A 26,735-nucleotide genomic window follows, 5' to 3' on the forward strand; every position below is an offset into this window, starting at 1 on the left:
GGATCATCCCAAATTATTTCCTCTTGTCAGATTCCAATTTTCTACCTTCCCCTCCTTACATCTCCTCCCACCCCTGACATGTTCTGTATTTCCTCTGTGTTTTGCCTTTGCATTTCCTTTGTACTGTCTGTGTGTCTATTAACTTATGTTGGGCATAATTATATCTTCATTTTTGCAGCTATGGCTAATTTTTTAATCTTTCTGTGACGAATGTAAAAAATGGGCTTATTACATAAATGGGCTTTCTTACTCTTAGAGAGACTGTTTGGATCTCAAAATAAGTCACAAAAAAATAGTATCAGGGTAGATTTGAAATCAATTATTTATTTATATTGACAATGGATAGTAGAAACTGATAATAATGCTGTCAATGTTTAAAATATATTGTAATGTTTTTAAATGCAAAGAAGTTTCCTTCTGATGCTTTTCCTAGTTTTATTTTATTTTATTCTTAAGGGGCTCTTGATATTCCGAGTAGACAACAGGCGTTGGAATTGGCAGCATGATCCACCATTGGCGACAGCATTTCCACCTTCTTTTGCAGCTGCCAAGTATATCCTCGGTTGGTTTGCAGTTGTTTCTTCTGCATGTTCCAGACAGATTGAGACAGTGGTTTACGGCAGAAGACAGACCACTTCTTACTGCAGAAGAAGAGCCAGGAAGACCTTTAGTCCCTGAGTAGAATGTACATCTGCAAACTGAAGTGTGAGGAGGGGAGGGTTCTAGGACGCACGTTTCTACCTGGAGGAAAGAAGCTGGAGGACAGGTCTGGGCGTTGCTCCTTCACATGCACTGACTTGCCTTTTCGCCCAGTGGCCCAGCTGCCGTCAGACCTCTCCCTCCTTTTCTTACATGTTTTTGACATTGCTCATTTAAGCAAAATAACTTTGGTAAGCCTCAAAGTGAAACAGCAAGGGGACGGACAAAGTGTGTGTTCTACATGCACCAATGTCTTTATTATTTTACTCCTTTATATGGATCTTCAGCTTACACTTGTCAAGTGTCTTCTATTCCACCAGGCATTTTCCTTTGTACTAGTAATAGAGCAGTGAAACGGGAGAAGTGATTCTTGTTCTCACATCACTTGTATTCAGTGAGGAAAATCTGACCATACAAAAATAAATGATAAGGTGGTTTCAGAAAGTGGTAAGTGTTTAAAACAGAATAAAACAATAATGGACCACAATAATGGATTGCCTGGAGGTTGGAGTTGATAAAATGGACCCAGAAAGGCATTCTGAGGGTGTAGCATTTGAATGATGAGAAAGAAATAGAAAAGCACGTTTCCGTGTGAGGGAATTATAGGCATTAGAATAGCAGGAGCAAGGTCCCTTGCTTAGTTTATTTGAAGAAGAGAAAGACGTGTGGGGCTGGAGCATATTGGGGAAAAATAATTTTCATAAGAAATGAGGTGACATTACTTAAGCAGGATGAAGGTCATTTTCAGCTTGCAGGTCATAGTAAGCGTTCAGATTCATGTATCTAATGATGCAGTTGCCATATGTCAGCTCCCTTCAGAATCTATATGCTCGTCTTCTTTTAAAATGCTTAGCATTTCACTTTTTCACCTCCTCTTTCCTCTTATCCATTTAGGTAAGGGATCGGGGGAGGGTTCAGGGGAAAGACCCTGTGGATACTCAGTTGTAGTGTTAGTTCATTACAAAGTAATAGAGAAATCTCTCCATTTCTTCACTGCTCAGTCAGCTCAGAAAGAAAGAGAAGTTATTTTTTCTTCCCAAATTTAGATAATGACCCACCCAACTCAGTGGACAAAGAAGCCTTCCTTCATCAAGGGCTGTGTCAGTCAGAGGAGAAATCACTCTGGAGACATTCTAAATGGTCATTTCAGTTGTGTCTAAAATGCAAAGTGGATTAGAGAGCTGAAAAGTAGCCATTGTGTCCAGACCATTATTTCCTCCAGATAACTTACATTATAGCAAAGTTAATTTAATAGGACACTCTCTGATGGTAGAGCTGACGCTCAAAATAAAATGTTCCTCCAGTAGAAAAGCCACCTAAACCAGGAGTTAGGAAGCAGACAGTTAATAGCTTCCCTTTGGACTTATCTGTGTGTTGAGAGTTTGCATAGTGTCAAGGTTTTACCACTCAAAAATAATTCAACTCTGCTTAATAATGGATGGATTCTATTAAATAAGATAGTTTTTTAATGTCATCACATTACATTTATTTATATTTGCCTGTTGAGGCCATTCCTAGCTAAGAATGATGTCAATATTTTTAGATTAAAATTTGGTGATCATGTTCCTGTTTACTGCAACAGAATGACATAGACAATATACCCTCTTGATCAAGTAGCTTAAATATGTTATTTGAAGGGGAGAATGGAAAAGAAAATCAGCATTGACACCGGATGAACATTATTTTTTAAGTAGGAAGAGAAGAGACGAGTATTCACTTAACCAAGTTAAAGTTTGTCTGAACTCAAAAGTCCATGTGGTATTTCCTAGTAAAGCACTAAGCCTCAATCCCATGAAAATCAGAAGGAAAAGAAGCATGTCTCCAGTCAGTACGACACCAACAGAGCTGTGAGCTTTTTGAGCTGTGAGTCATGAGAAGGAAAGTCAGTGAGGACTTGAGCCTACTGTTTTCATCTCCTTCTTATCTCCCCAGATGCCATTGGGATGATGTAAGTAGCATTTTAGAAAACTCTCCAGGGGTGCCAGCCATCCCAGGGTACCGTCAATGCATCAGAAACTGAGAAATAACTGAGAGATACAACCAAATGTGATCAGATTGAAGGAATGATTTAGGCTTTGGGCAAGATTACAGATGACTGCGGTTATGGAACAAAGGGATTCTAGAGAAAAATCTTTGAAATATTTCTATTTTTGAAAAGGGTAAGGCAGTTTCCTAAAATACCCCCGTTTTCAAGGAAAAAAGTCTGTAAACTGAAGCTTGGGCAGTGGGCCCTCTGCGTTGGTCGGCTGGGTGGGTGCAGGGTTTCCCGGAGGTCAGTGCTGTTACATCAGTCCTAACAGGGTACTGACTCTTGGGTTTGCCACAATATCAGTTTGTTAAGGCTGAAACGGAGCACTAAGATGAAGAAGGGAGGGGTTTTCACAGCTGTAGCTTTGGATGGTAGCAGAGACATGTTCTCAATTGAGATGGTAGGAAAACGGCAGAAGATGGTCAAGAAGGGAAGACACCACGAGTACAAGGTAATGGAATCAGTAACATTATTTGGACCCTCAAGGACTGAAGGGATTGGAATTGCCCATGTGAACAAAGAATTATTTTCTTGCCTTGTCAAAGAGAACAATCTGGATAATTTATAAATCATAGTTTTTAAAAACCCTCAGAGATCTGAGTTCTCAATGAAAGTTAATTAAAATGTAAAGTCATAAGGACCTCCTAAAAGGGAGGGGGAGTGACCTCACCAAGATGGATGTAGATTGTTTGTCTTACAGTCTTTCAGGCACCCCTCAGAGGTCCTACGTTTATTCTTAGAAGAACATGCTGACTTCAGTTTCCAGGCTACCTTCAGTTTCTTCTGAAGTTTTACAGACCCTTCTTTTTAAAGGCCTGGAAAATGACAAAATGAGTCACACTTCTTGTTATCCTCCTGTGAAATAACACAAATGAAGAAAAGGAGCAACTTCCACTCTTTTGTGCTACAAATTACTGACTGAGCCTACATACATTTCACCAGAAGCTGTGTCACTGGGTCAGGGAAGGACAACATCGCCTGTGAGCAGGAACCACATTTTCTTCCGGGTGAGAATTCATTTACTCACCAATAATTTTGACCTTCAAAATAATGGTTTGGGGTTACTCCAGCACACTGTCACACATGGGGCGCAGGTGCTTGTAGGCAGTGGACATGATAAATCCAGTGAAGTTTCCTGGGAGATACATTTCCATGGACAGATTATATATGTCTCCACGAAAACTTAGGACCACCCCATTGCCCTTACTCCCCTCTGCCCCGGCTCTTAATAGCCACAATTCTACTCAATATTTCTGTGAGTTTGACTTTTTTAGAGTTCACACACGAGTGAAATCTTGCAGTCTCTCTTTCTCTAGCTGACGTATTTCACTTAGCGTGACGTCCCCACATTCATTCATGTTGCTGCAAATACGGATGTGTATCAGATCACATTGTGCGCCCCAAAGATATGTGCATTTTGTCAGCCACACCTCAGTAAAGCTGGAAGAAAAAAGTTGTTTAAAAAAGCCTTATGCCCTTATTTCAGTTACAGCATTACCGTCTCTGATGGCATGTGGCTTCTTGAAAGTTGTGCTGCTGTTAGTTCGCTTGGTTTGACGTTAATCAGTCCAATGCTTTTCTGAATTCTCTGACAGATTTTAGTCATTTTTCTCCACTTGCTCAGTACGTGTGGCGTTTTTGGATGGTCTGTCACTTGCCTTCTCTTCTTTTTTTCTTCTTTTATTCGCTCTTATTCTCTCATCTGCGTTTTTCCATTTTCTCAATTTTGTCTTCTGTTTTCATACTGTTTGCTCCCCCCACTTACTCCTGAAGATTTAGACACTTCGAGGATGATGATATGACCCCTGCAACAATTTCTCATCTGATTCTCAGGCCCCTATTTTTAATATTACCCATCCACCTGAGAGATAGCGTAGGTTCCTAAAACTCAAAATTTTGAACGTGGACCTAATTTTGTTCCTGTCTGAACCTCAAAAACAAAGATAGATGAATTCAAACATTCTCCTTACCATGTTTCCTCTCTCGGTAAATGTCCTTTTCCTTTATTCAGAAACCCAGTGCATTCATTTATCCATCAGATACGGTTAGTTAATTGTAGCTCCTCCATGTTCCTTTCACATGTCACCATCTCTACAACCAGAGTTACTGTCCAGTTGTAATACGTCGCAGGTGAATTCCAAGGGTCATTTGCTTCTAGGCTGCCCCTTCAAGTCTGTCTTCTTCATTGCCTAAAGAGATGTTTCTAAACTCAAAAAAGTTTGTCTATTCCATTATGAGAACCAGACACTGCATAATGTTCCCCCTACCTTAGCCTGTGCCACTGGGGCCCCCCACGGGCTCACTTCTAGATCACAGGCGTGGTCACGTCACCTGACATCACTCTGTGCTGAACACGTGGTCTGCCGCGGTACACCATGCTCGTGACCTCTTGGCTTCTTTACTCATGTTGTTTCATTTGTCCGAAGTTCCCTCCACTCTCTTCTCTACCCTCACATTCACTTTGCAAATTGTTTTTCATTTATAAACATAGAATCATGATTTCTTTCATAAAATCTGTATTGTGTTGTAGGGTTTTTTGTTGTTGTTTAAACTTTAACTACTCTCACAAAAAGAATTAATTCTCTTTCTCTGTAACCTCATGTTTCCAAATAGCCATGCTTTAATTTTTCACTTATTTTGATATAATCTTTTGTTCCATTTTGTCTCATCCCATAAAATGTTAGGACCCTTGTGAGCAGTCACATGGCTTACTTGTGCTTTAGATCTAGAGCTCTGGACAAGTGCCTGGAAGATGACGTATGTCGGATAGAAGATGACTAATAACTTTATTTAAAACAGAATAAACAGATATTTTCAAATGACCATTCAGGGTTGAGAAGTTAGAGGCAAAACTACAAACTGGCAGCCTATTCCACAGATAACTCAGAACAAGGGATCAAAGTGAAAGACGAGGACATTGAAGCAAAGAAAGGAACAGGTGGGCTGTGAGAGCTGGAGCCACCAGAGGGGAAGAAGCATGTGGACCACCCGAGTCTCAGAGCTCCTCCCTGGCCAGGGGGCGTGATGACTGGAGCCCCCCATGGGAGCCTGACTGTTGTCAGTGGCCACTCCCATCAGGAGGAAGTGAATCCACACCGCTTGGCTCAGCCTGTGCTTAGAGCTGTCAGTGAATTTAGTAGAGGATAAAAAACAGCAACACATCAGCAACGTAGAGGCTTCATATTGGAAGCGCCATTAAAGCAGGAGATTCTTCTTCTCTGTTTTAGTCCGAGTCTTAGACAGTCTTAGTTGAGACCACACTGCCCAGTGTGAAGTTTAGAGCAGAGCCTGACAGCTAGCATATTCTCAACAAATCCTTCTTTAATGAAGAAAGAGAATATTTCCAAGTGCACACATCAAGATGGTTTTGTCTAATATGTGTCTTCTTAATGTGTTTGGTCCCACTGATACCAGCTAGTCCAGCATGACCTGCAAACTGTTTGAACTCTTTCTACGTGATTGACGGTGAGCCTCTGCAGCCCCGACTTGTGACCTCCACACACAGGCATGAATCCTTAATTGTGGAATGTGAAGTGATTCTGTGGACCTCTGACATCTCGTCTAAAAACAATGACTTTGAACCTGGTAACTTTTCATGACAGTCATAGTAGCACTAAGGGTTTATGATCATAGAGTGTCACCTTGTGTGCTGCTGTCTCTCTTTCCCAGCCCAGTTGTCCCCTTCCTATAGAAGCCATGCGTTACTGTTCCAGCGTGGGATTGCCTCCCAGCATCCTCACCTGGTGGGATGCGGTTTCTGTCGGGGCACCTGTTCTCCGTGACTGCTGTTCAGCACGAGGATCCCTTCCTGGAATGTGGGCCAGCCCTTGGTTTTCTCAGTCACGCCTCCCTGGGGGCCGTGATTCTCTTTCTGAAACCCTGTTCTGGGTCTGTGTCGTTCACACAGAGCGGCCCAGAGGCCAGTTTGGATGAGGCCTCAGTTCCGGTACAGTTATGACTGCTTCTTTCCCCTTCCACGAGTGTCTCGTTTGGATAAAAGCAGATGCTCACCCTGCTTCTACAACTGTGGGCAGGCCTCTCCTGTAATGAGAGTTGTGCTCATTATGCTGATTTCTCAACCCGTTCGGGAGACAAATGCCCGTGTGACCGAGTTCCCCAAGTCACACCCTTGGTGCTGATTCCTCTCTGCTGACCTGCTGAGTAGCTGTAGTGACAGATGCTGGCGTAACCCAGCCCTTCCATCTCCATCTGCCTGCAGGTGAGTCGCTGGCCTCACTCGGGCGTCGCAACGTGCACAGTAAGGGTGAAGCAGAACGTGACCTCGGCGGAGGCGGTTTGGCTAACGGCAGAGGAATGTTCTTTCCTGTCTTCCCTCATTGCAATCCTACTGCAGCTCTTGGTATTCGGTTTATGAATCCATGAGACTGATTCTAGGGTCCTGTCTGAGCTGCCCGACAGCCTTGTGAACTGCAGACCCACATAATCAGCCACCACCTTACCTGGGGATAAGAGAGTCATCAAGAGGAGAGCGGAGAGCAGCACGTGGAGTCTCGTGGATGAGCAGCAGGTGAACGGGAGAGGCATCAGCATGACTGCAGCCCGGGGTCTCCGAGCATGGCTGGTCCGTGGCCTTTTATGATGCTCCCTGGGCCTGCGGTTTGTTCATGGTTAGTAGAGCCTAACAAAAGAGTATAACTCAGCCTTCCACAGGAAATCTCCAGGGACAAAGTACACAGTGCGGTGGCAACTCACTGGATGAGAAAGCAGAAGTCAGTGCCATGCATTTCCCACAGGTTCAGGACATCCTCGTTATCAGCTGTGTTCCCTGATGGAAAGACCCGTGTGACAGGGGACTGATGACTGGAGCAGTTAGCCAGTGAACACCTGAAGCCTGTGCTCAAGTGCATGTGTGAGCCAGTGAGCTCGGAAGCGGATTCCTCCCACCCCCCCACAGCCCCGCCTTCAGATGAATCTGTCTGTCTGTCTGCCTGTCTATCCCTACTGGTAATAAACATAATGAGGAATTGAGCAGAAGCAATGACAGGGTTTCATTACAGATCCTCCCTCAAGTCATCAGGAGCTACACAATCACAAGGGGAGAAAGCAAACAGATACCCATGTAGGGTTTTTGTTCATTTATTTGTTTCATCTCATTCTTTATCCAAAGCTTCAGATAATGGTTTACGGCCATCTGATTGTGAGATACGAGTTCAGGAAGAGAAGCCAGCCCACCACTTGTTTGGATGTGAACATAAATGAATCTGCTGCATCTGCTGATTCACTTGCGAGCGTGCCCTGTCACTTTTGGTTAATGCCCCCCTCCCCTAAGCCAAGGGTGACCTGCCTCATTGCCCTCCTGGCAACAGCAGCCTTCGCTCTGGCAACGGTACCACTAGCCATTTAAAACTATTGCCTGCTGTTTTAAAACTTTTTTTTCCTAATTGTTATTGTAATTCATTTTATACCATTACTGTGCTATTTATTTTTCACATTGGTTGCAATGTAAAAAGAAATATAATCCCCCCTGAGATATTTTGCATACGGTTACATATATATACATACCAGTGTGTTATATGTTAATTAGGAAATTGGCATTTAAAGTACTTGATACCATATTAAAATCTTTGGTGATACTGAAATAGATATCTAAAAGGATCTTGGTGGTATTTGGTGGAATTTGTTAGGGTTATTTGAATATTCTGGTAACTCAATTTTTTATTTGTAATAATAAAATATAGGCCCAGTTACATAAAAATATACATTTTATCGTATTTTTAGAAACACTTTTAAGTTCTGATAAGGAAGAATTTCTGTATTTCCCTGTGTGTTATTAGGTCTCATTTTTTCGCTTAACATTTTTGTGGAAGGTTTTCCCTTTTCCCTCCATCCCCCTTCTCTTAGTTAGGTCACGGATGCATCACGTGTTCTGCCTGGTGATGGTTCGATTTTCAGTGCTAATTTTAAATTAATTATCTTCCTCAATTCTGTTGTTTATTAGTTGCCAATTGCTGCTTAACAAATTACCATGTAACAAATTACCACAAAACGGAGGCCTAAGGTAGCAAAACAGCTCCTAATTGTCTTGGTGTGTCTGTGGGTCAGAGTCCTGCTGCCCTGGGTCTGTCCACGGCCGCAGGCGTCCCGAGGGTCAGGGCCAAATGGCGTGCTTCCTGATTCACTCCCGTGACTGCGGCAGGATTCTGCTCCTCGGGCTGGTGGACACTCAGCTCTTATCCGTGTGGGCCTTCCCCAGGGCGTCTCACAATGTGGCAGTGGGTTCTGTCAGAGCAAATGAGGGAAAGGGCAAGAGAAGGGTGAGCAGGATGGGAATCATAGCCACTGAAAGTCTAATGCCAGCTAGTGACAGCCCATGTCCGGTTCCCATGTTATGTCCGTGAGAAGCAGCCACCCAAGGCGAGCGGAGTGCCAGGGCCTGAGTCCAGGGGGAGGGCTTCCTGGGCACCGGACCAGAAGCTACCACAAGTTGGGTTCATAGCTTTTCAGTGGATTTTTTTCTCCTTATTAAAAAATATCATGATCGAATACCAAAAAAAGATTCATGTTTAAACTTGACTAATTTAGGGGCTAGAATTTCCAGAACAATTGTAAGTAATAGTAGCTAACAGAAAATCCTTATTTTAAAACTAGCTTTTTAAAAATTATGCTTTAAAAAAAGCATCAGCTGTTTACAATGTGCTGACTTCTGGTGTATAGCATAGTGATTCAGATATATGTGTGTATATATATATATATTCTTTTCATACTCTTTTTCCTCATAGGCCATTACAAGATATTGAATATAGTTCACTGTGCTGTACAGTAGGATCTTGTTATTTATCTATTCTATGTTTAGTAGTTAGTATTGGCAAATCTTGAACTCCCAATTTAACCCTCCACACCCCCTCCTTCCACCCTGGCAACCGTAAGTTTGTATTCTATGTCTGTGAGTCTATTTCTGTTTTGAAAATAAGTTCATTTGTCTCATTTTTTGAGATTCCACATATGAGTGATACCATATGGTATTTTTCTTTCTCTTTGTGGCTTACTTCACTTAGAGTGTCAATCTCCAGGTCCATCTATGTTGGTGCAAATGGCATTATTTAATTCTTTTTTATGGCTGAGTAATATTTCATTGTATAAATATCCAGTCCTTCAAGCTTCTTTATCCAGTCATCTTATCGAAAGACGTTTAGGTTGCTTCCATGTCATGGCCATTGTAAATAGTGCTGCTATGAACATTGGGGTATATGTATCTTTTTGAAGCAGAGTTCCCTCTGGATATATGCCCAGCAGTGGGATTGCTAGATCATAGGATAAGTCTATTTTGAATTTTTGAAGAAATCTCCATACTGTTTTTGATAATGACTGCACCAAATTACATTCCCACCAGCAGTGTAGGAGAGTTCCCTTTTCTCCACACCCTCTCCACCATTTATGGTTTGTGGATTTTCAATGATGGCCATTCTGACTGGTGATCCCTCATTCTAGTTTTGATTTGCATTTCTCTGTAATTAGCCATATTGATCATCTTTTCATGTGCCTATTGGCCATGTTTATGTCCTCATTGCAAAAATGTTTGTTTAGGTCTTCTGCCCATTTGGGGATTTGGGTTGTTTGTTTTTTTGTTATTAAGTTTGTATGACTTGTTTGTATTTTCTGGAAATTAAGCCCTTGTCAGTAGCAACATTTGCAAATATTTTCTCCCATTCTGTAGGTTGCCTTTTAATTTTAATTGTGGTTTCCTTTGCTGTGCAAAAGCTTATAAGTTTAATTAGGCCCCATTTGGTTATTGTTGCTTTTATTTCTGTTTGTCTCAGTACTGCCCTGGGAGAACATTGCTAAGATTTATGTCAGAGAATATTTTGCCTATGTTTTCTTCTAGGAGGTTTATGGTGTCTTGTCTTATGTTTAAGTCTATAAGCCATTTTGAGTTTATTTTTGTTTATGGTGTGAGGGACTGATCCAACTTCATTGATTTACATGTGACTGTCCAGCTTTCCCAATGCAATTTTCTGAAGAGGCTGTCTCTTCTCCATTGTATGTTTTTCCTCCTTTGTCAAAGATTAATTGACTAAATGACTGTAGGTTTATTTCTGGACTCTCTATTCATTCCATTGATCCATATGTCTTTTTTTTCCCCCCCAGTACAATGCTGTTTTGAATACTGTAGCTCTGTAGTATTGTCTGAAGTCTGGGAGGGTTATTTCTCCAGCTTCATGCTTTTTCTTCAGTGTTGCTTGGGCAATTCTGAGTCTTTTGTGATTCCATATAAATTTTAGGATTATTTGTTCTAGTTCTGTGAAAAAGGGGTATAGTGGGAAAATATATCAACATAATAAAAACTATTCATGACAAACCCACAGCCGACATAATACTCATGGGTGAAACATTGAACGCCTACCACTAAAATCTGGAACAAGACAAGGATGTCCATTCTCACCGTTTCTATTCAACATAGAATTGGAAGTCCTAGCCATAGCAATCAGACAAGAAAAAGAAAGGAGATCCAAATTGGAAGAGAAGAGGTAAAACTGTCACTATATACAGATGACATGATACTGTATATAGAAAACCCTAAAGACTCCACACAAAAACCGCTAGAGCAGATAAACAAATTTGGCAAGGTAGCAGGATACAAGATTAGTATACAGAAATCTGTTGCATTTCTTCACACTGACAATGAAATATCAGAAAGGAAAGTAAGAAAACAATCCCTTTTATAATCACATCAAAAAATAAAATCCTTAGGAATAAACTTGACCAAGGAGGTGAAAGACTTACAGGCAGAGAACTATAAAATATTGATTAAGGGAATTAAAGATGATTTTAAGAAATGGAAAGCTGTCCCAACCTCCGGGATTAGAAGAATTAATATTGTTAAAATGGCCACACTACTTAAAGCAATTCACAGACTTGATGTGATCCACAGTAAAACTACTTGTTTATTTCAGCATTGTGCATGGTGCTGATAGTTGCTTTAAAGTATATTTTCAGCAAGGCATATGCACACATATTATTTATTCATATGCATAAATGGAAAATCTTACATCTCAGTCTTTTGTTGTTGTTGTTAAAACAGTTTCTTTTGCATTTCAGTCTCTCTTAGATTAATACTCCGTCTTTAAGAGTTCTTGCCCTGCCCCTGCTGTTCCCCAGAATTGTAACTTCTCTTTGCGAGTGGAGGGGCGTGGTGATGATCTTTTGTTATTGGAAGCGAGGAAAACATGGAAATTACATTTATGTTGATACACTATATAACACAATCATTTTCAGAATTATCATACAATTTAGTCAAATAAAATTTTACATTTTACATTGTCTTATGTAATAATGTTTTTGACATGCAGGTGTTTCATGTGATCTTGTTGTAAACTCTTTTATAATTTCTTTGACACATTTTAAATCATCTAAGGAAACAGTGTTCCATGGAAAAATACACAGAGCAGTGTGGAACTGGCAATGAACTAAGATTCCTTTGGGCAACGGGATCTGATGCTAAAGGGGCCAGAAGTTGGTTAGGCACTGAAAAAGATGGAGAAGCAAAAACTGGAGGGAAATGATATGGAAGAATGAAAAAGGTTAACAAGTACGCTGGAGTGTCGAAGAAGTACTTTCCTAGGCTGCGTGCCCGTGAAGTTAAAGCACACCATTCTAAAGGGCAGTTCTGGGAGTGGGCAGATGGCTCAGACCTGTTCGGGGTTTTCCTGGGAGAGCTGTAACGCTCTTGAGGCATTTGTCCTCTTCTGCTCCTTCTGGTTCTCATCACTGTGTCAGAACCTGCAGCAGAGTTTTTCAGCCTGAGCACTGTTGACACTTAGGGCCAGATAATTCTCCGTCTTGAATGTCATTCCTGTCCATTGTCTGAATAAACCCAGGGGACAGTTTGAGTTGTCTGGACGTGTCTGGAACAGAGCCAGACAGGATTCCTTGTCAGTCAGTAGCAGGGCCCATGTTTTACACTTTGGACCCTAAGAGGGGATGATGCAGACTTTTCTGCACGGCTGGACCTCCTCCAGATTTTTATCTGCCCCTGTGTTGGTGCCAAGGCCTCAGAGGTACAGGAAAGTTGTGGGGGTGGAAACTGTGGTTACTCTGGAAGGCCATGTTCTGGGTGGAGAAATCTAGCAAATTCTTGTAAGTGAATTCGATCATGACCTTCAAGCTTGATGAAAAGAACACACAGGCTATTAGAAGGCAGATAAAGGGAGCAGTACAAGCAGAAGACAGCAACAGAATTGATATTTGGGTTTTAAAATTTTTATTTTAAGTCAGACTTACACACAGTAGAATTTTATTCAGTAAAATGTAGTGTACATTTCTGAGTTTTGAAAAATGCATGTAGTTGTATAATCAGTGCCGCAATCCCTGTGCAGAGCAGCTCTGTTACCTGCAGGTTCCCCCCCAACCCTTTTGCCGTCAGCGTCTCCCATTCCCAGCCCCTCATCACCGCTTACCTTTCTGTCCCTATAGTTTGCCTTTCCTTCTTCCTTATCTGTTGCTTCTTAAGTCAGCTTTGGTGCTTTGTTGCTTTCAAAGAATTCGCCCATTTTCATTGACCTGCTGAATTTATGGACATAAAGTTATCCCTAATAATGCCTGGTTGTTCACCTGATATCTATGGGATCTGATATGTGACTGAATTAAGCCAAACTTCAACTAAAACCAAACACAACTGGGCCGTCAGTTAAAATGCCAAAAGTCAGTTTATTATTATTCTCAATTAACAGAGAAAATATAACACTGATGTTAATTTGTTTTTAATAAGTTCAATGTAAACGGAAAATTGGTATTGTTTGAATTTTCTCAGGGAACTACAAACCATTTTCAACTTGAAAGTTAAGAATGGTTTTTACATTTTTTTTAGTGTGATAAATCAAACAAACAAAAAAAACCCCAAAAAACATTCAAGATTCATGACAGAGGGTGTATATGACTGACAAAGCCTAAAATATTTATCAACTGACTTTTTACAGGAAAAATTTTCCAAGCCCAGCACCCATTAAGCATTCAACAATAATTTACTGTAATCATAATGTTTATTATATATATTTTGTATATATTAAAGTATATCAAAAGGTTTGAGAAATCTTGAATTAATTCAATTCCAGGCTTTTAATAAGCTGATTTTTATAGTGAATGTCCAAGAGTTTGGATTTTGGCATCATGGATTCTCAAATGTGTATAACCGTAATCTATGTTTTATGGCCTGCTGATTAACTCTCCTGCAGCAGTAATACTTCTCAGAAAAAACTTAGGAAATTCTGTTGAAAACTTTAGCCAGGAATGTAAACAGTACAGTAAGAGTGATCAACCATGAAGATAATTCACCAAAACTCTCCCAGCAACTATCAGGACACCTAATGGTGAGGGCCCGGCAGGCCCCTGGGCCGAGGATCCCAGCCCCGCCGCACTCAGCATTCGCTGGAGAACTTCACTCTGTGCAAAACACATGGTGTTGCTTGTGAAATTTTCTCTGCCAGTGAGAGCACAGTTCTTAACAGTGTCAGAGAGAGTCTCCTTTCTGTCCAGGCCAAAGCCGGTAGGAAGTGACCATGAGACTCAGTCTCCAGTGGTCTTCTGTTATTCTCCAGTCAGTCACTGGGAGACTCCCTCTGCTGGCTTGGGCCACCTTCCTACGGGGTCTGCTTCCAGCCTCATTTTCCTGCAGCAAATCAGTAAGAGCCTTCTCTGAGTCATTAGTGAGGTGCAGATGGAAAGTTCTCATGGAGCATCGACAGCAGTGGGACAACCCGAAAATCATGGCCTTATCCATCGAGACAGCAGTTTGTAATAGCTCACAGGATGGCAAGCTGCAGATAGAAGCTGCCAGTAAGCCCCGATTCCTGTCCTCAAGAGGCTCATAATCTGGGGTGAATAGCAGACATTTTAATAAGTACCTGAAGTTCTGGTTTGGAAACCGTGTGACCAGGTCCCCATGGGCTCCTTAGTCATTTCCAAGGGTGCCATGAAATATTTAAAAATTCAAAGGACAGGCAGATGTTGAACATTTCTATAGACTCAGCAAAAACTACTAGCTCAACGTGCTTTGCCGTTTCACCATTAGACCTGCTACCTTCCTTCCAGGGACATCAGACCTTGCTCAGCTGAGATAAATCAAGAACCACCAAGGAAATCAGTGCAGAGCAGAAAATGAGGGTGGCAGTGTCCAACCTGATTCCAAGATTTGAGAAGTCATTCAGTGCCAAGTAAGCACACACCTGCCATTAGTCAGTAATTGGATTATTTAAAAGTTGAAAAGTGTTAATTTTTCTTTTGATTTGTGTGTATTATTTTTCACATGGTTACTCTGTTGTCATAGGGCTCAGGTACTTAAGTTACTTAGACCTAGTAACCAAAACTGTGAGGCATTTCTTTCGGTCCGGGTGCCATGAAAATAATTATGAGGCACTAGAGCTCCGTGAATTGAGACATTTCTGAACTGCAGCAGAATGAGTGAATATTTCCGTGGAGGGATAGTCACGTCTGTTAGAGTCACAAAGGAGAGAGGGATTGATCTGGCTGGTGAGATGGGTTTGGAGGGCCCCGGGGGAGGCTAAGGAGAGGTGAGACAACTGGACGATCCGGTGAGGGACGTGTGGGGTCTCACCAGGTGGAAAGTTAAGGAGTGGTAAGAGAAGGTGACTCACTACACTCTGTTGGCAATCATGCCACTTTTGGCCTTTAGTTGGTTTTACCAAAGCATCATTTCTTTGATTCAGTTATTCTCTGAATGTGATGCTTCATTTCCAAGTGTGGCTGACCCTTTCCAGAGTCATCATCCCCCACTCTCCCCAGATGCCTCCCGATACCACGCACCAGCACTAAGATGGACAAGTGTCTTCATTCCCTTGAAAGGCACCCCCAGCCAAATTATTTTTGAGTCTTTTGACTGGTCCCCACAAACCTTCCGTTGTCTTGGTGGCTTGATGGCAGGTGGGGCTGAGAAGCAGTGTCATGAACCTGATTCACAGCCAAAGAGGAGTTATTTAAAGGTCCTCTTGCCTCCCAGAGCTATTCAGATTCTAAAACACAGCTGAATTTCTAATCTATGGTATTTCATTCTCTGCGGAGAAAGCCAGGCTGAGAGGAGGGTTCGTTTTTGTCGGAGATTGTTCAGCTTACTCCCACAGAGGGTCACCTCTGCCCTGGACACTGTATCCTTTTAACCAGCAGAGTTGGGTGAGAGTGACCCTCGTCGCCGTCTTCAAAAGGTATCCTACAGGCAGCCAAGGAGTAAAACGTCTCCAGAGGACTCACAGGGAGCTTGTAGCTTGTGATTCTTCTAACTCTAAAACGTTTCCTCAGTGTGTGATAGCATACTTACCCTGAGTGAGTTTGGTTGTGGAAACCCACATGCTACATTGTGATTCTCGGGGCCTGTTCCTAAGGAGCTCTTCTATTCCGAAGAAGAATGAAGTAACAGCCGCAGGGATTGAACGGCGGGTTCTAGGATGACACTGGCAAGTGACCAGAGTTCTTGCTTGGCGTTCCCACAGTGCCCTCTCCCTCTTTCCTCTCCACTCCCGAGGATGGTGGGGGGCTGAGTATCGCTCTTGGGATAAATGCAAACACTTGCCCGAGGGCTTGTCATACACAAATTCATTTCATCCTCGCAGCGATCGGTGAAGTGAATACTATGGTCATCCTCATTTTCCAGACTGGGATACTGAGGCACGAAAGGGTCACACCCCTGGCAGGTCTAACAGAGCTGAAATTCGAACATGGGCTGTCTGGTCTGAAGCCCACATATGTCGTCACCTTGTCTCTCTGCCCCCGCCCAGAACCTGAAAGCTACGCTGTGCTGTATAAGCCACTAGTCGCATGTGGCTGTTTAAATTAAAATTAATTAAAAATAAAATGAAACTTCCTTTTCTCAGGCGTACTAGCCACATTTTAAATGTTCGATACCAGACGTGGCCAGTGGCTAGCATGATGGGCGACGCGTAAGTAGGGACTCTCCACTGCTGTAGAAGGCTTTATGGGACGTTGTTGCTCCAGAGTCTACAGTCGAGGCCTTCCCATTTAAACTGGCTGTTATTCTGTAATACTCCTTCCAACACTTACTAAATAACGCATAAGATAACTGCCAGCTTAAAATAGACCAACGTATTCGTGAAGGGTAATTACCTATTATGTTCCTTCTTCCAGAAAACATACCTGAGTTGTGATGCAAATTTTAATGCCCTCCCCTAGTGTAACTAATGGAGATTGCCTCCTGCTCTGCTTGTGTACCTGGCCAGGCCTGCAGGTGGACCGTGTTGTGGTGGTCTGTTACTGCTCAGGGGGGCAATCCGACATTTCAAGTGATGGCCCGGCTAGGTCTCACCTAGACAAAGACACACACCTTCATGTCAGTGCTTTTGAATTGAAAAATAAGAGACACTTTGAAGTGTTATCAATGTTCCAGTTAATATTTTATGGATAAAACACACTAGCTTCACTTATGGCTTATTTCATTGCAGTTATATTTTTCTATGGTTAATTATTTCAAATTGTATTTTGCATATGTGTCTAGGTTTGAAACCAATAGTTCTTATGTGCATTGGTGTGTCTATGTCTAGAACAGCTTAAGTAATAAATTTAGAAGCCTAATGGAAGACTGAAATCTCTATACAATCTCAAAGTCAGAAAGAAGGGAAAAGAACTGAGGCTTTGGGAGAAATCGTTTCTCAGAGATGCTAACCAAACTTCACACTTATTAATAAATTAATTGTTATTAATAAATAACAATTCCAACTCTCTCTATCACTCTAAAAAAGTCCTTCCCTTGATATCATTATTTTAATATATCATTAGAAGAGATTGTCTAATGCTAATGAAACATCGGTATTTAAGCTTCATTATCAATCCTGATGAAAATTTCTTTTAAATATTTTCCTAATTTGCTTATTTAATTTCAGCTTTCATAGGAAGTCATGAGACATACTTATTAAACAAACAAAGCTTTCAGTGTCAGAAAACAATGGTATTCATAGTAAAAATGTAAACTTTTACTAGAATTGGCTGTGGTTTCTTCTGAAATACCAAGCAGTTGTCTTCCCACACATTCTTTTAATACAAAAATCTATTTTGTTCCATTTTATTTATTTTAAACTGGTAATCTGCACATCTTATAATAAGGTTATCTGACCAAGTACAATGATTTATTTCCTTATGGTATTTTAGCAACAAGCGAACAGTAATAATATCAGTGGCCACCTTTTCTGGGCTTCAGCATGTGTGTACCAGGTGCTTTGTGTACACGATCTCATTCGGTCCTTACAACAAGCCCAGTAGTTAGTTTTTTTATTTCACTCATTTATTGGAGAATTTTAAGGCAAATGAAGGTAAATAAATAGTTCAAAGTCACATGACTGGTAAGCAAAGCAACTACAGTTTGACCTTAACCATGACTCCCTCAGGAGCTGCACTCATGAACACCGTTGCGAGACTGTGTGATGTACTGGATGTGCAGATATGAACAGAGGTGGTTTTTGTCCTCAAGACGTGTATTGTCTTGTGGACAGCTGATACCCATATCAACACCAGGAGCATGAATCCTACGAGTATTAGAAGGTGGGATAACCTGCCTTCTTCTGATTCATTGACCGTAGGCTTTATAGTTGAGGAAACAAATACCTTGAATTTTGTTTATGGGCCAATTTGGCCTCCTTCAAAAGATTTTTTCCATCCTTGTGGAAGTCATGCCATATGACTTTCTTGCCCTTTAATTTTCTTGGCCATAAAGTAGATATTACCCAGAATTATTATTCTGGTGGAAATTATTCCAGCTAGAAAGTGGAATTATCTCATGGTGAATTTGGAAAGAACTACCAGAGCATGTTGAGTCCTTGGCTCTCTGTCTTCCACCAGTGAGCCTCCTTGCAGGAAGCCATCCCGCCAGGGCTAAGGTGGAATAGAGCAAGGCAAGCCTCAGCTAGTGTCGGCAGGACTGGGTGGGGAGTGAGCCTCGTGCTCAGGTGCAGTGGTAGCAGAACCACGGGAGGAGCAGACCTTAACTCGTGTCTCCCAAGTAGGTTTCTCTTACTAATGAAAGTGCCTTTTGTTCAGAGGCAGTTGAGGAAGAAGGTTGATATTCCCCTTTAAATAGTCAAACACTGCTTACTGCCATTTCATGCCCTTATTATTATTCTCATATTTTAAAATTTTATCCTTATCTTTTTTTAAGAAAGGCATTTTATTTAAACATCTTAGGGTCATCTGTTACTTAATTTAGTCTTGTGGTTCTTAGGAGGCTGGCATGTGCATCAAGAAGAAAACTCCCAGGGATGAGGATGTGAGGACATTTATTTCCAGCTGAGGGGGAAAAACAAGCTGAAGAGGGGTCAGTATAATTTACCCACAGGCTCTGGAGTTCTGAGGTGAACAAGAGTCTGTGAAATTCATCCGTGTGTTCTGGAGTTTGTATGGCTTACAGTTTGCTGTCATCAAGGAGATTTTGATTTGGGAACTGGCGTTGGGTAGGGAAAAAATGTCCACCACTTTCTGCAACACTTTTTTTCATCATTACATATACCAAGGGTGTCTTCTGTGGTGTCACATCCTCCATCACTGCAAAACCCTCTCAAAAAAAGACATTGTTTCTCCCCTGGAATAAGGCCAGTCCTTGCTGCACAGAAAGAGATTGGAAAACATCATTAATTCACCATCGAATTATTAGTAATGTACATAAAGCAATAAATTTACAGAAGAATGGCTTTGAGATAGAATAAATGAATCACTTATGCAAAAGAAGCAGCTTTTTGGAGGAGAGGTGCTAAGAGTGTGGGACTATGCACATCTTAGGGAGGGCAGGCTGATTTCTAGAAGCTTTTAGAGAGTTGTCCTTATTGGAGGCACTGCCTGTTGAAACGTGTGGGGCGGTCTGTTGTCACCATGACTGGGGAGATGTCCTTGGTATTCGTGGGTAAGGCTCAGGGTTGTTAAATTTCTCACCTGGTGAATTGTCTTGGCCCAAATGCCAATAACACCTTCACTAAGAAAGACTTGCAAAGGAAGCATCCATCCTTCTGTCCCCTGATCTCTGTTTCTAGGGGTTTGACTGTTTCAGGTACTCAAGTAAGTGGAGTCACGCAGCCTTTACCTTCTTTGACTGGCTTGTTTCACTTAACATCACGTCCTCCAGACTCATCCTCCAGGTTAGCGCTGAAGCAGTTTGTTGTGCACACTGTCTACCTGTCCCACATCTGTCATCGTGGACCCTGGTGCTTTCTGCCTGTGAATTACGCATCCTTCCAACGTTCGGCGATACCTTTTCCTCACCACCTTTGCTGGCCCTGTCTCGCACTTTGGTATCCTGCTTTAATGGAGTGTGAGTCATGGTGCCTAGAGTAGGAACTCCCTTTGGGACGCTAATGCAGAGGATGGCAGAGACTTGGGACAGGACACATTTTCAAGTCCAAGCATGATTATGACTTAGTTCACGTAGAGCCAAATCCGACTTAGCTATGACCTTTGGATCACAGAAATGACCAGATTGAAAAGTTAGGCACTTTGACTTCCTCATTTCTCATGATCGTTATTTCTGCCCTCCATCTGTTTCCACACGGTTGCTGGTGGCTTCTCGGGCTTAATTCCATGCGTTTACCTCAAAAGATGATTATTTCCAGATTAGAAAAGAAAGAAGCTACTCTAAACTTGAAACTCCTTCTCTGGTGGAACCAGGAAGAGAGACTCTGAAGGAAAAATAGTAGAAGTAGTGAAACAAAGGGAAAGACCTGTCAGGCTCGTAGGCTGCCTAGAACCTACAGAGAATCCTGCTTTCAGCACAAACCAAACCCCACTGGGTGCTCAAGATCCTAGTCGTTACCACTTTCCAGTGTAAAGTCTGCTAGCCTTGCCCCCTGCAGACTTAGCATTGGTGCCAAACAATTTACTTTGGCATAATTCCCTGAAATGCATGGCACATTTTCTCGTATAAACTACTGCTCTCACATGGTAGCCTTCTTGCAGTTCCTTCAGCACACTGGTTTCTTTTGAATCAGGAACATTGCGTTGGCTGCTTCCTTTGCCAGGAGTGTTGAGGGCTACTTGCAAGGGATTCACTGAGTAACACTTAGCTTTCAGTTTTTGGCTCAGAAGGCATACCTCAAGGAACTCTTCTCTGATGTTGCAAACTGACAATGACCACATGCTTTGGACACTCATAATAATCTGTTCCTTTTCACTGTACTCATTAAAATTCATAATTATATACTGATTTGTAGTCATTTGACTAACGTCCGTCTTCGACACTGTGGGAAGACCCTCCTTTTATTTCCCGTTATATCTTGGGCATCTCATGCAGTCCATGTAAAGTAGCAGGTACTCAGTAAGCATTTGTCACCATTGAACGCAGTGAAGTATCCATTGACCCCACACACATTTTCTGTCTCTTATTCCTTCTAAACTTCACTGGCTTCAGCCTGTTTTTGACTATCTGGCCCCCGCTCTTGGATGTGCCATTGCATTCGTGGGAGTCCAGTCTTGTCGTTCCTGTGTTAACGTCTCTTACTCTTCAGCCTAGGTCTCCGGGACTCCTGTTTTCCCATCAGTTGTTTCTGGCCTTCGCTCTGGGACAACCTTTCTTCTCAAATTGTTTCCAACCCTAAGACTGAACCGCGGCTCCATCACTTCCCCCACCATAATGCTGGGTTTCAGCTAGGTCCTTACTTCCAGGAGAACAGTCCCCCCTTAGCCTTGAACAAAAACAAAACAAAACAAAACAGGCCCGTAACCTGGGGTATGACTTCCAGTGGAGATAGTCATTTATGTTGAGTTGAATTTAGCATAGGTGTTGGAGGGCAAGCATGAGCAAAAAGAAAAATTCACTCATCAACTGTGCAGACATAGTTATCTTGAGGCAAGTGCTGTCAGCTGTCTGAGAAGTCATGGCAATTACCAGGTTTTAAGGAACACAGATCAGAAAAATTTAAAGGCTAGCATCAGTAGTAATGCCAGAATATGAGGCTGATTTGACATGCCTACCTGAAACACTGAGGAAGGACAGTGCAGAGGTAAGTGAATTAACATGTTTCAAGGACAATGTAACTTCCCAAAGAAGAAACTTAAAAAATCTCCTAGGGATCTTCAATGTCAAATTAGGGTATTTTGAGGTATAAAGCCTGACAGAAATCAGGGTTACCGTTCTATGGGCACACTCACACCTGTAGATCAGTGGAGATAACACTGACCCAGATTCAAAATACTTGGTTCTACCTACAGTGTTGGCACCACCTGTGTGACCCTAGGGAAGTCATATTCTTTCTGTGGACATGGATTCTCTTATCTGTAAAAAAATGAAAGAATTAACCTTTAAGTTGCCTTCTAATTTTTAGTCACTAAAATCATATAATTTTACATTAGCTGTCACTGCAGTTGTGTCCCCCCAGGGCTGTGTCTTCTTCTGACAGAACTGACAGCCAAATGAGAATTACATGAACTCCTTCAAGAGGGACAACTACAAGTCAGGCATATCTCAAGGTATCCATAGATTAGACAAAGATCAAGCAAGTGAGTGTGTTGGATTGTATTTGAAAGAATCTTGTAGATGAATCAAAGAAGAGAGTTACTCAGACTTAATCTATGTTCAATGAACACATTATGCCTTCCCCAAATTTCCTGCTGCCTACTGGTTTTTAATAACTTGATACAATCGGTTTTTGTTGAGCTCCATTTTATGAGCCTAACTTCTATCCTTCACAAATATTTAGCACCAAATGACTCTACATTGCTCCCTTCCGCTAACCGGGTGTGCCACGGTAGCGGCCGCTATCGCTCTCCTTTTCGGAGACTGGGGCCCTCGTGGAAGCTACTTGCCTCATACCCTGAGCTGCAAGTCACATGTCAGAGCTTCTCCACTTCCACCTCTACCTGAGCTCCTTTTTCTAATCGTGGAGCTCTTGGATCTCATTTTCCGTTGATGGAAATCCTTGTCCTGCGTCACAGTTTTGGCCTCATCAGTTCTGAGACGGATGATCATGTTGGATTTCTGTGTCCCTAAGGGTGTGCACTAGACCCTGAGTTAAGGTGGCCACAGTATAATTGAGCATCCCAGGAGGTCTCCTGAGAAACCTGTCTCTACAGTCGTTCATCATCTTACCTTCTGGGATTATAATGAAAGAGAGGAGGAGAACAGAAAGGAGTGAGCGGAGTCTCATGGTTGAACGCCCAGTACAGAAGTGCGTGATGAGGAGCAGCAGGACACAGGGCCTTTTATTTACTTCTAGGGACTGAGGTTCCTTGTGGTCAGTGAAGCTTAACGAGGAAGAAAATAAAACAGCTTCCGCTGGAATATGTCCAAAGCCTAGAGTCTTTAAATTTGATGACAAATTAACCTAGTCATTGGAAACCAAATGGCTAATCCTTTACTTTTTCTATGGGCTCTCAAAGTTCCCAGACGTCAGTATCTTTGGCCAATCTTTTGAAGGAGCCAAGAAGTGAGGTCACTGAGGGCAAAGTTCTACTTACCCAAGTCCTCTGGATTACAAGGGAACTCGTCCACATGAGGGGTAAAATAACTGCCCAAGGACCATTTCTAAAAGAAAAAACAAGATGTTATATTTTAAGTTATTCCTTAAAAAGAGAGGCTAGCATCACATATGGACTATGTTCTTAATAGCCTCTGTAAGGTTAAATACACTTAGTTCACTGAAATACACTGAAAACTAAAAGTTCCTCATCTGTTCTCAATCCTTTGTACAACTGTCCCATATGACCAGTTTGGTGAGATTAGAAGAGTTAAATAAAGAGCACACTGTTTCCCCAATAGCCGTCCATTGTCAAAAGGCTATGTATGTCTACAGCTTAGAGAGACCCCTCGCCTTTCCCCTACCCTCCCGTATAGAAGCAAAGCTCTGAATGCCTAAGAATATGCCATTGGCCAAGAATCACTTGACCCAAACCAATTTATCTAAAACTAACTCAGCCACTGATCAATGGCTTAACGACACATTTATCTAAATTCGTTTGTCTTTTTCATTTATAAACGTTCATCTACGTGGTATCAGCTTTTGGGGGGAAACGCTTTAGATACTTTTATGTTTTCTATGATGATGACTTTTGATCATTTACATGTTTATTATCTGATGTGTTTGTTTATTTTATCTATTTTATAGAATTGAGATACAGTTGACAAATAACACTGTGTAACTGCAAGGTGCACAACATGTTGATTTGATACATTTGTGTATTGCAATACAATTGCCACCACAGGGTTAGCTAACACTTCTGTTAGGTCACATGATTTAATTTCTTTCTAATGGTGGGAGCAATTAAGATCTAATTTCTTAGGACTTTAACATTTGTAATACAGTGTTGTTGACTGTAATTGCTGCCGTGCGTTAGATCTCCAGAACTTACTTAGCTACTAGCTGTGGTTTGTACTCTTAAGAACATCTCTTCAACTGATTACCCCAGCCTGTGGTAATCACCATTCTACTCTCTATTCTTACGAGTTTGGCTTTTTTACATTCCACATAAAAGTGATACACAATATTTGTTTTTCTCTGTCTGACTTACCTCATTTGGCATAATGCCCCCAAGGTATATCCATGTTGTTGTAAATGGCAGGATTTCGGTTTTTTCGTGGCTGAGTAATAGTTCATTATATGTATATATTATATGTGTGTTTATTTATATGCCATATCTTCTTTATCCATTACTCCATTGATTGATGGACACTTGGGTTGTTGTGTCTTGACTATTGTCAATAATGCTGGAGTGGACATGCCGATTTGCCTTTGTGATTCTGATTTCATTTCCTTTGTATATATACCCAGAAGTGAGATTGCTGGATCATATAGTAGTTCTATTTTTCCTTTTTTGAGGAACCTCCACACTGTTTTCTGTAATGGCTGAACCATTTTACATTCTACCAGCAGTACACAAAGGTTCCTTTTTCTCCACATCCTTGTCGACATTTGTCATCTCTTGTCTTCTTTTAAAAAAAAATTTTTTTTTAATTGAAGTATTGTCAGTTTACAATGTGTCAATTTCTGGTGTACAGAATAATGGTTCAGTCATACATATACATACGTTCTTCTTCATTATAGGTTACTTCAAGGTATTGAATATAGTTCCCTGTGCTGTACAGAACTTGTTGTGTATGCATTTTATACATAGTAGTTAGTACCTATAAATCTTAAACTCCCAATTTATCCCTTTCCACCCCCTTTCCTCCCTGGTAACCATAAGTTTGTTTTCTATGTCTCTGAGTCTGTTTCTGTTTTATAAATAAGTTCATTTGTGTCTTTTTTTTTTTTAGCTTCCACATATGAATGATATCATATGGTATTTTTCTTTCTCTTTCTGGCTGATTTCACTTAGAATGACGATCTCCAGATCCACCCATGTTGCTGCAAATAGCATTATTTTGTTCTTTTTATGGCTGAGTAGTATTCCATTGTATAAAAATATCACATCTTCTTTATCCAGTCATCTGATGATGGACATTTAGGTTGTTTCCATGTCTTGGCTATTTTAAATAATGCTGCTATGAACACTGGAGTGCATGTATCTTTTCAAATTAGAGCTCCCTCCTGGTATATGTATGCCCAGCAGTGGGATTGCTGGATCATATGGAAAGTCTATTTTTAGTTTTTTGAGAACTCTCCATACTGTTTTCTGTAATGGCTGCACCGAACTGCATTCCCACCAACAGTGTAAGAGGTTCCCTTTCCCCCACAGCCTTTCCAGCAGTAATCGCTTGTGGGCTTTTTAAGGATAGCCATTCTGAAAATAAACTCAAAATGGCTTAAAGACTTAAATGTAAGATGAGATGCTATAAACCTCCTAGAAGAAATCAGAGACAAAACATTCTCTGACAGAAATCTTAGCGATGTTCTGCTAGGGCAGTCTAACCAGGCAATAGAAATAAAAGCAAAAATAAACAAATGGGACCTAATTAAACTTATAAGCTTTTGCACAGCAAAGGAAAGCATAAGCAAAACAGAAAAAACAACCACTGGAGAACCGTATGTCCATGAGGCTCTCTTGGTCTGGAGCTGAGATGGCGTGGGGCAATAAGGTCAAAGTGTAACAATTCCTTTACCCGTCTAATGCCATCCTTCTCAGTGTTTGCAGTCCAGAGAATTTCTTCAGACTCAACCCCTGTTCTAGGATTTTTCACAATGGTGTCTTATCTATGGATAGTTGCTAGTTTGTTTCCTTGTGAGGGAGACTGAAGTCAGGAACAACTGACTTGATGACCAAAAATAGGATATTGAAGTCAGCCCTCCAAAGAGAAAGCAGGACTAACTGTCCAGTGGAAAAATGGCTCCTGAAGGCATTTCAGAAACCGTAGGCCATCCCTCCAATCACTTTGCATCCCGGAGTGCAGAGGCCTGGGGGCAGGATGATTTCAAGAGAAAGGCTGCCTGCTGCCTGGTTCCAGCTCAGATTACGGGCTGTCTCCCCGCACATGTGCTCCTCAGCAGCAGCAGGTGCCACTCCAGCAGGCCTTGCGGCGGTGAAAGCTGTGCCCAGCAGCGTGGTGGGCGCGTGGCTGTCTCCGCCTAGACCTCGTGCATGCCCTGCAGAGCCACGGTCCCAGGCAGAGAACTACTGCTGCCACCACCGACAGCTCCCCTAGGGCAGTGCCTAGCGGAGGTGTGGGAGCAGGGTGCCCTCAGACTCCAGGCCAGTGGAGCCCCTGGCGTGGAATTATAGGTCAAGAGAACCACAGGTGTGCCACCACAATCCATAGGAACCTGGCCTGGGCTACACCCAGGAAATTGGGGGGTGGGCGGTGCCAAGGCTGCTTGGAGCCTTGAGGGCATCATCCCTGCCCAGAGTGTGTCTGGAATGTAACACCGGCGCCCCAGCCTCTGGACCAGACTCCAGACTTTCATAAAGGTCTCTTCATCCGTGGGTGGTTGTTAAATCAGCCTTTGCGTGAGAAGAGGAGGTCTGAGACCTTCTGTTGTGCAGTTTCACTTCCAGGAATATTCATAATGGTTCCCTCTATTCAGATACTCCTATTCTGGCATTTAAAGTCTGAAGAAAAGAATTGGAAGCATGAAACACACACAGATACACAGTCTCTCCCATGGACGTTAGTCAGCATGTT

At 41.9% G+C, this 26,735-nt stretch overlaps 2 protein-coding genes across 2 annotated transcripts; both read right to left on the bottom strand.

The window, feature by feature from the left end:
- Positions 1–391: 391 nt before the first annotated feature.
- On the bottom strand, positions 392–7,311 carry LOC116149214 (beta-defensin 109). The gene is made up of 2 exons (XM_064477363.1): positions 7,189–7,311; positions 392–641 (listed from the first exon to the last, which is right to left on the bottom strand). The coding sequence occupies exons 1-2, from the start codon at positions 7,277–7,279 to the stop codon at positions 436–438; spliced, it is 297 nt and encodes a 98-aa protein (XP_064333433.1). The 5' UTR covers positions 7,280–7,311; the 3' UTR covers positions 392–435.
- Positions 7,312–19,116: 11,805 nt separating this feature from the next.
- LOC116149257 (beta-defensin 130B-like) lies at positions 19,117–22,827 on the bottom strand. Its single transcript, XM_031440422.1, has 2 exons — positions 22,770–22,827; positions 19,117–19,298 (listed from the first exon to the last, which is right to left on the bottom strand). The coding sequence occupies exons 1-2, from the start codon at positions 22,825–22,827 to the stop codon at positions 19,117–19,119; spliced, it is 240 nt and encodes a 79-aa protein (XP_031296282.1).
- Positions 22,828–26,735: the final 3,908 nt, after the last annotated feature.

This window comes from Camelus dromedarius, chromosome 22 (assembly GCF_036321535.1).
Source record: "Camelus dromedarius isolate mCamDro1 chromosome 22, mCamDro1.pat, whole genome shotgun sequence".
In the NCBI taxonomy this organism is placed as follows: domain Eukaryota; kingdom Metazoa; phylum Chordata; class Mammalia; order Artiodactyla; family Camelidae; genus Camelus; species Camelus dromedarius.

What these genes read in the sequence shown, in the direction of transcription:
- LOC116149214 (XM_064477363.1), bottom strand. Translation starts at nt 7,279, where the DNA reads ATGCTGATGCCTCTCCCGTTCACCTGCTGCTCATCCACGAGACTCCAC. An exon ending in GATGACTCTCTTATCCCCAG is followed by an intron (nt 642 to 7,188) that starts GTAAGGTGGTGG and finishes CTTCTTCTGCAG; the next exon opens with TAAGAAGTGGTCTGTCTTCT.
- LOC116149257 (XM_031440422.1), bottom strand. Translation starts at nt 22,827, where the DNA reads ATGAGACTCCGCTCACTCCTTTCTGTTCTCCTCCTCTCTTTCATTATA. An exon ending in TTTCATTATAATCCCAGAAG is followed by an intron (nt 19,299 to 22,769) that starts GTAAGATGATGA and finishes CTTTCTGTGCAG; the next exon opens with CAAGGACTGGCCTTATTCCA.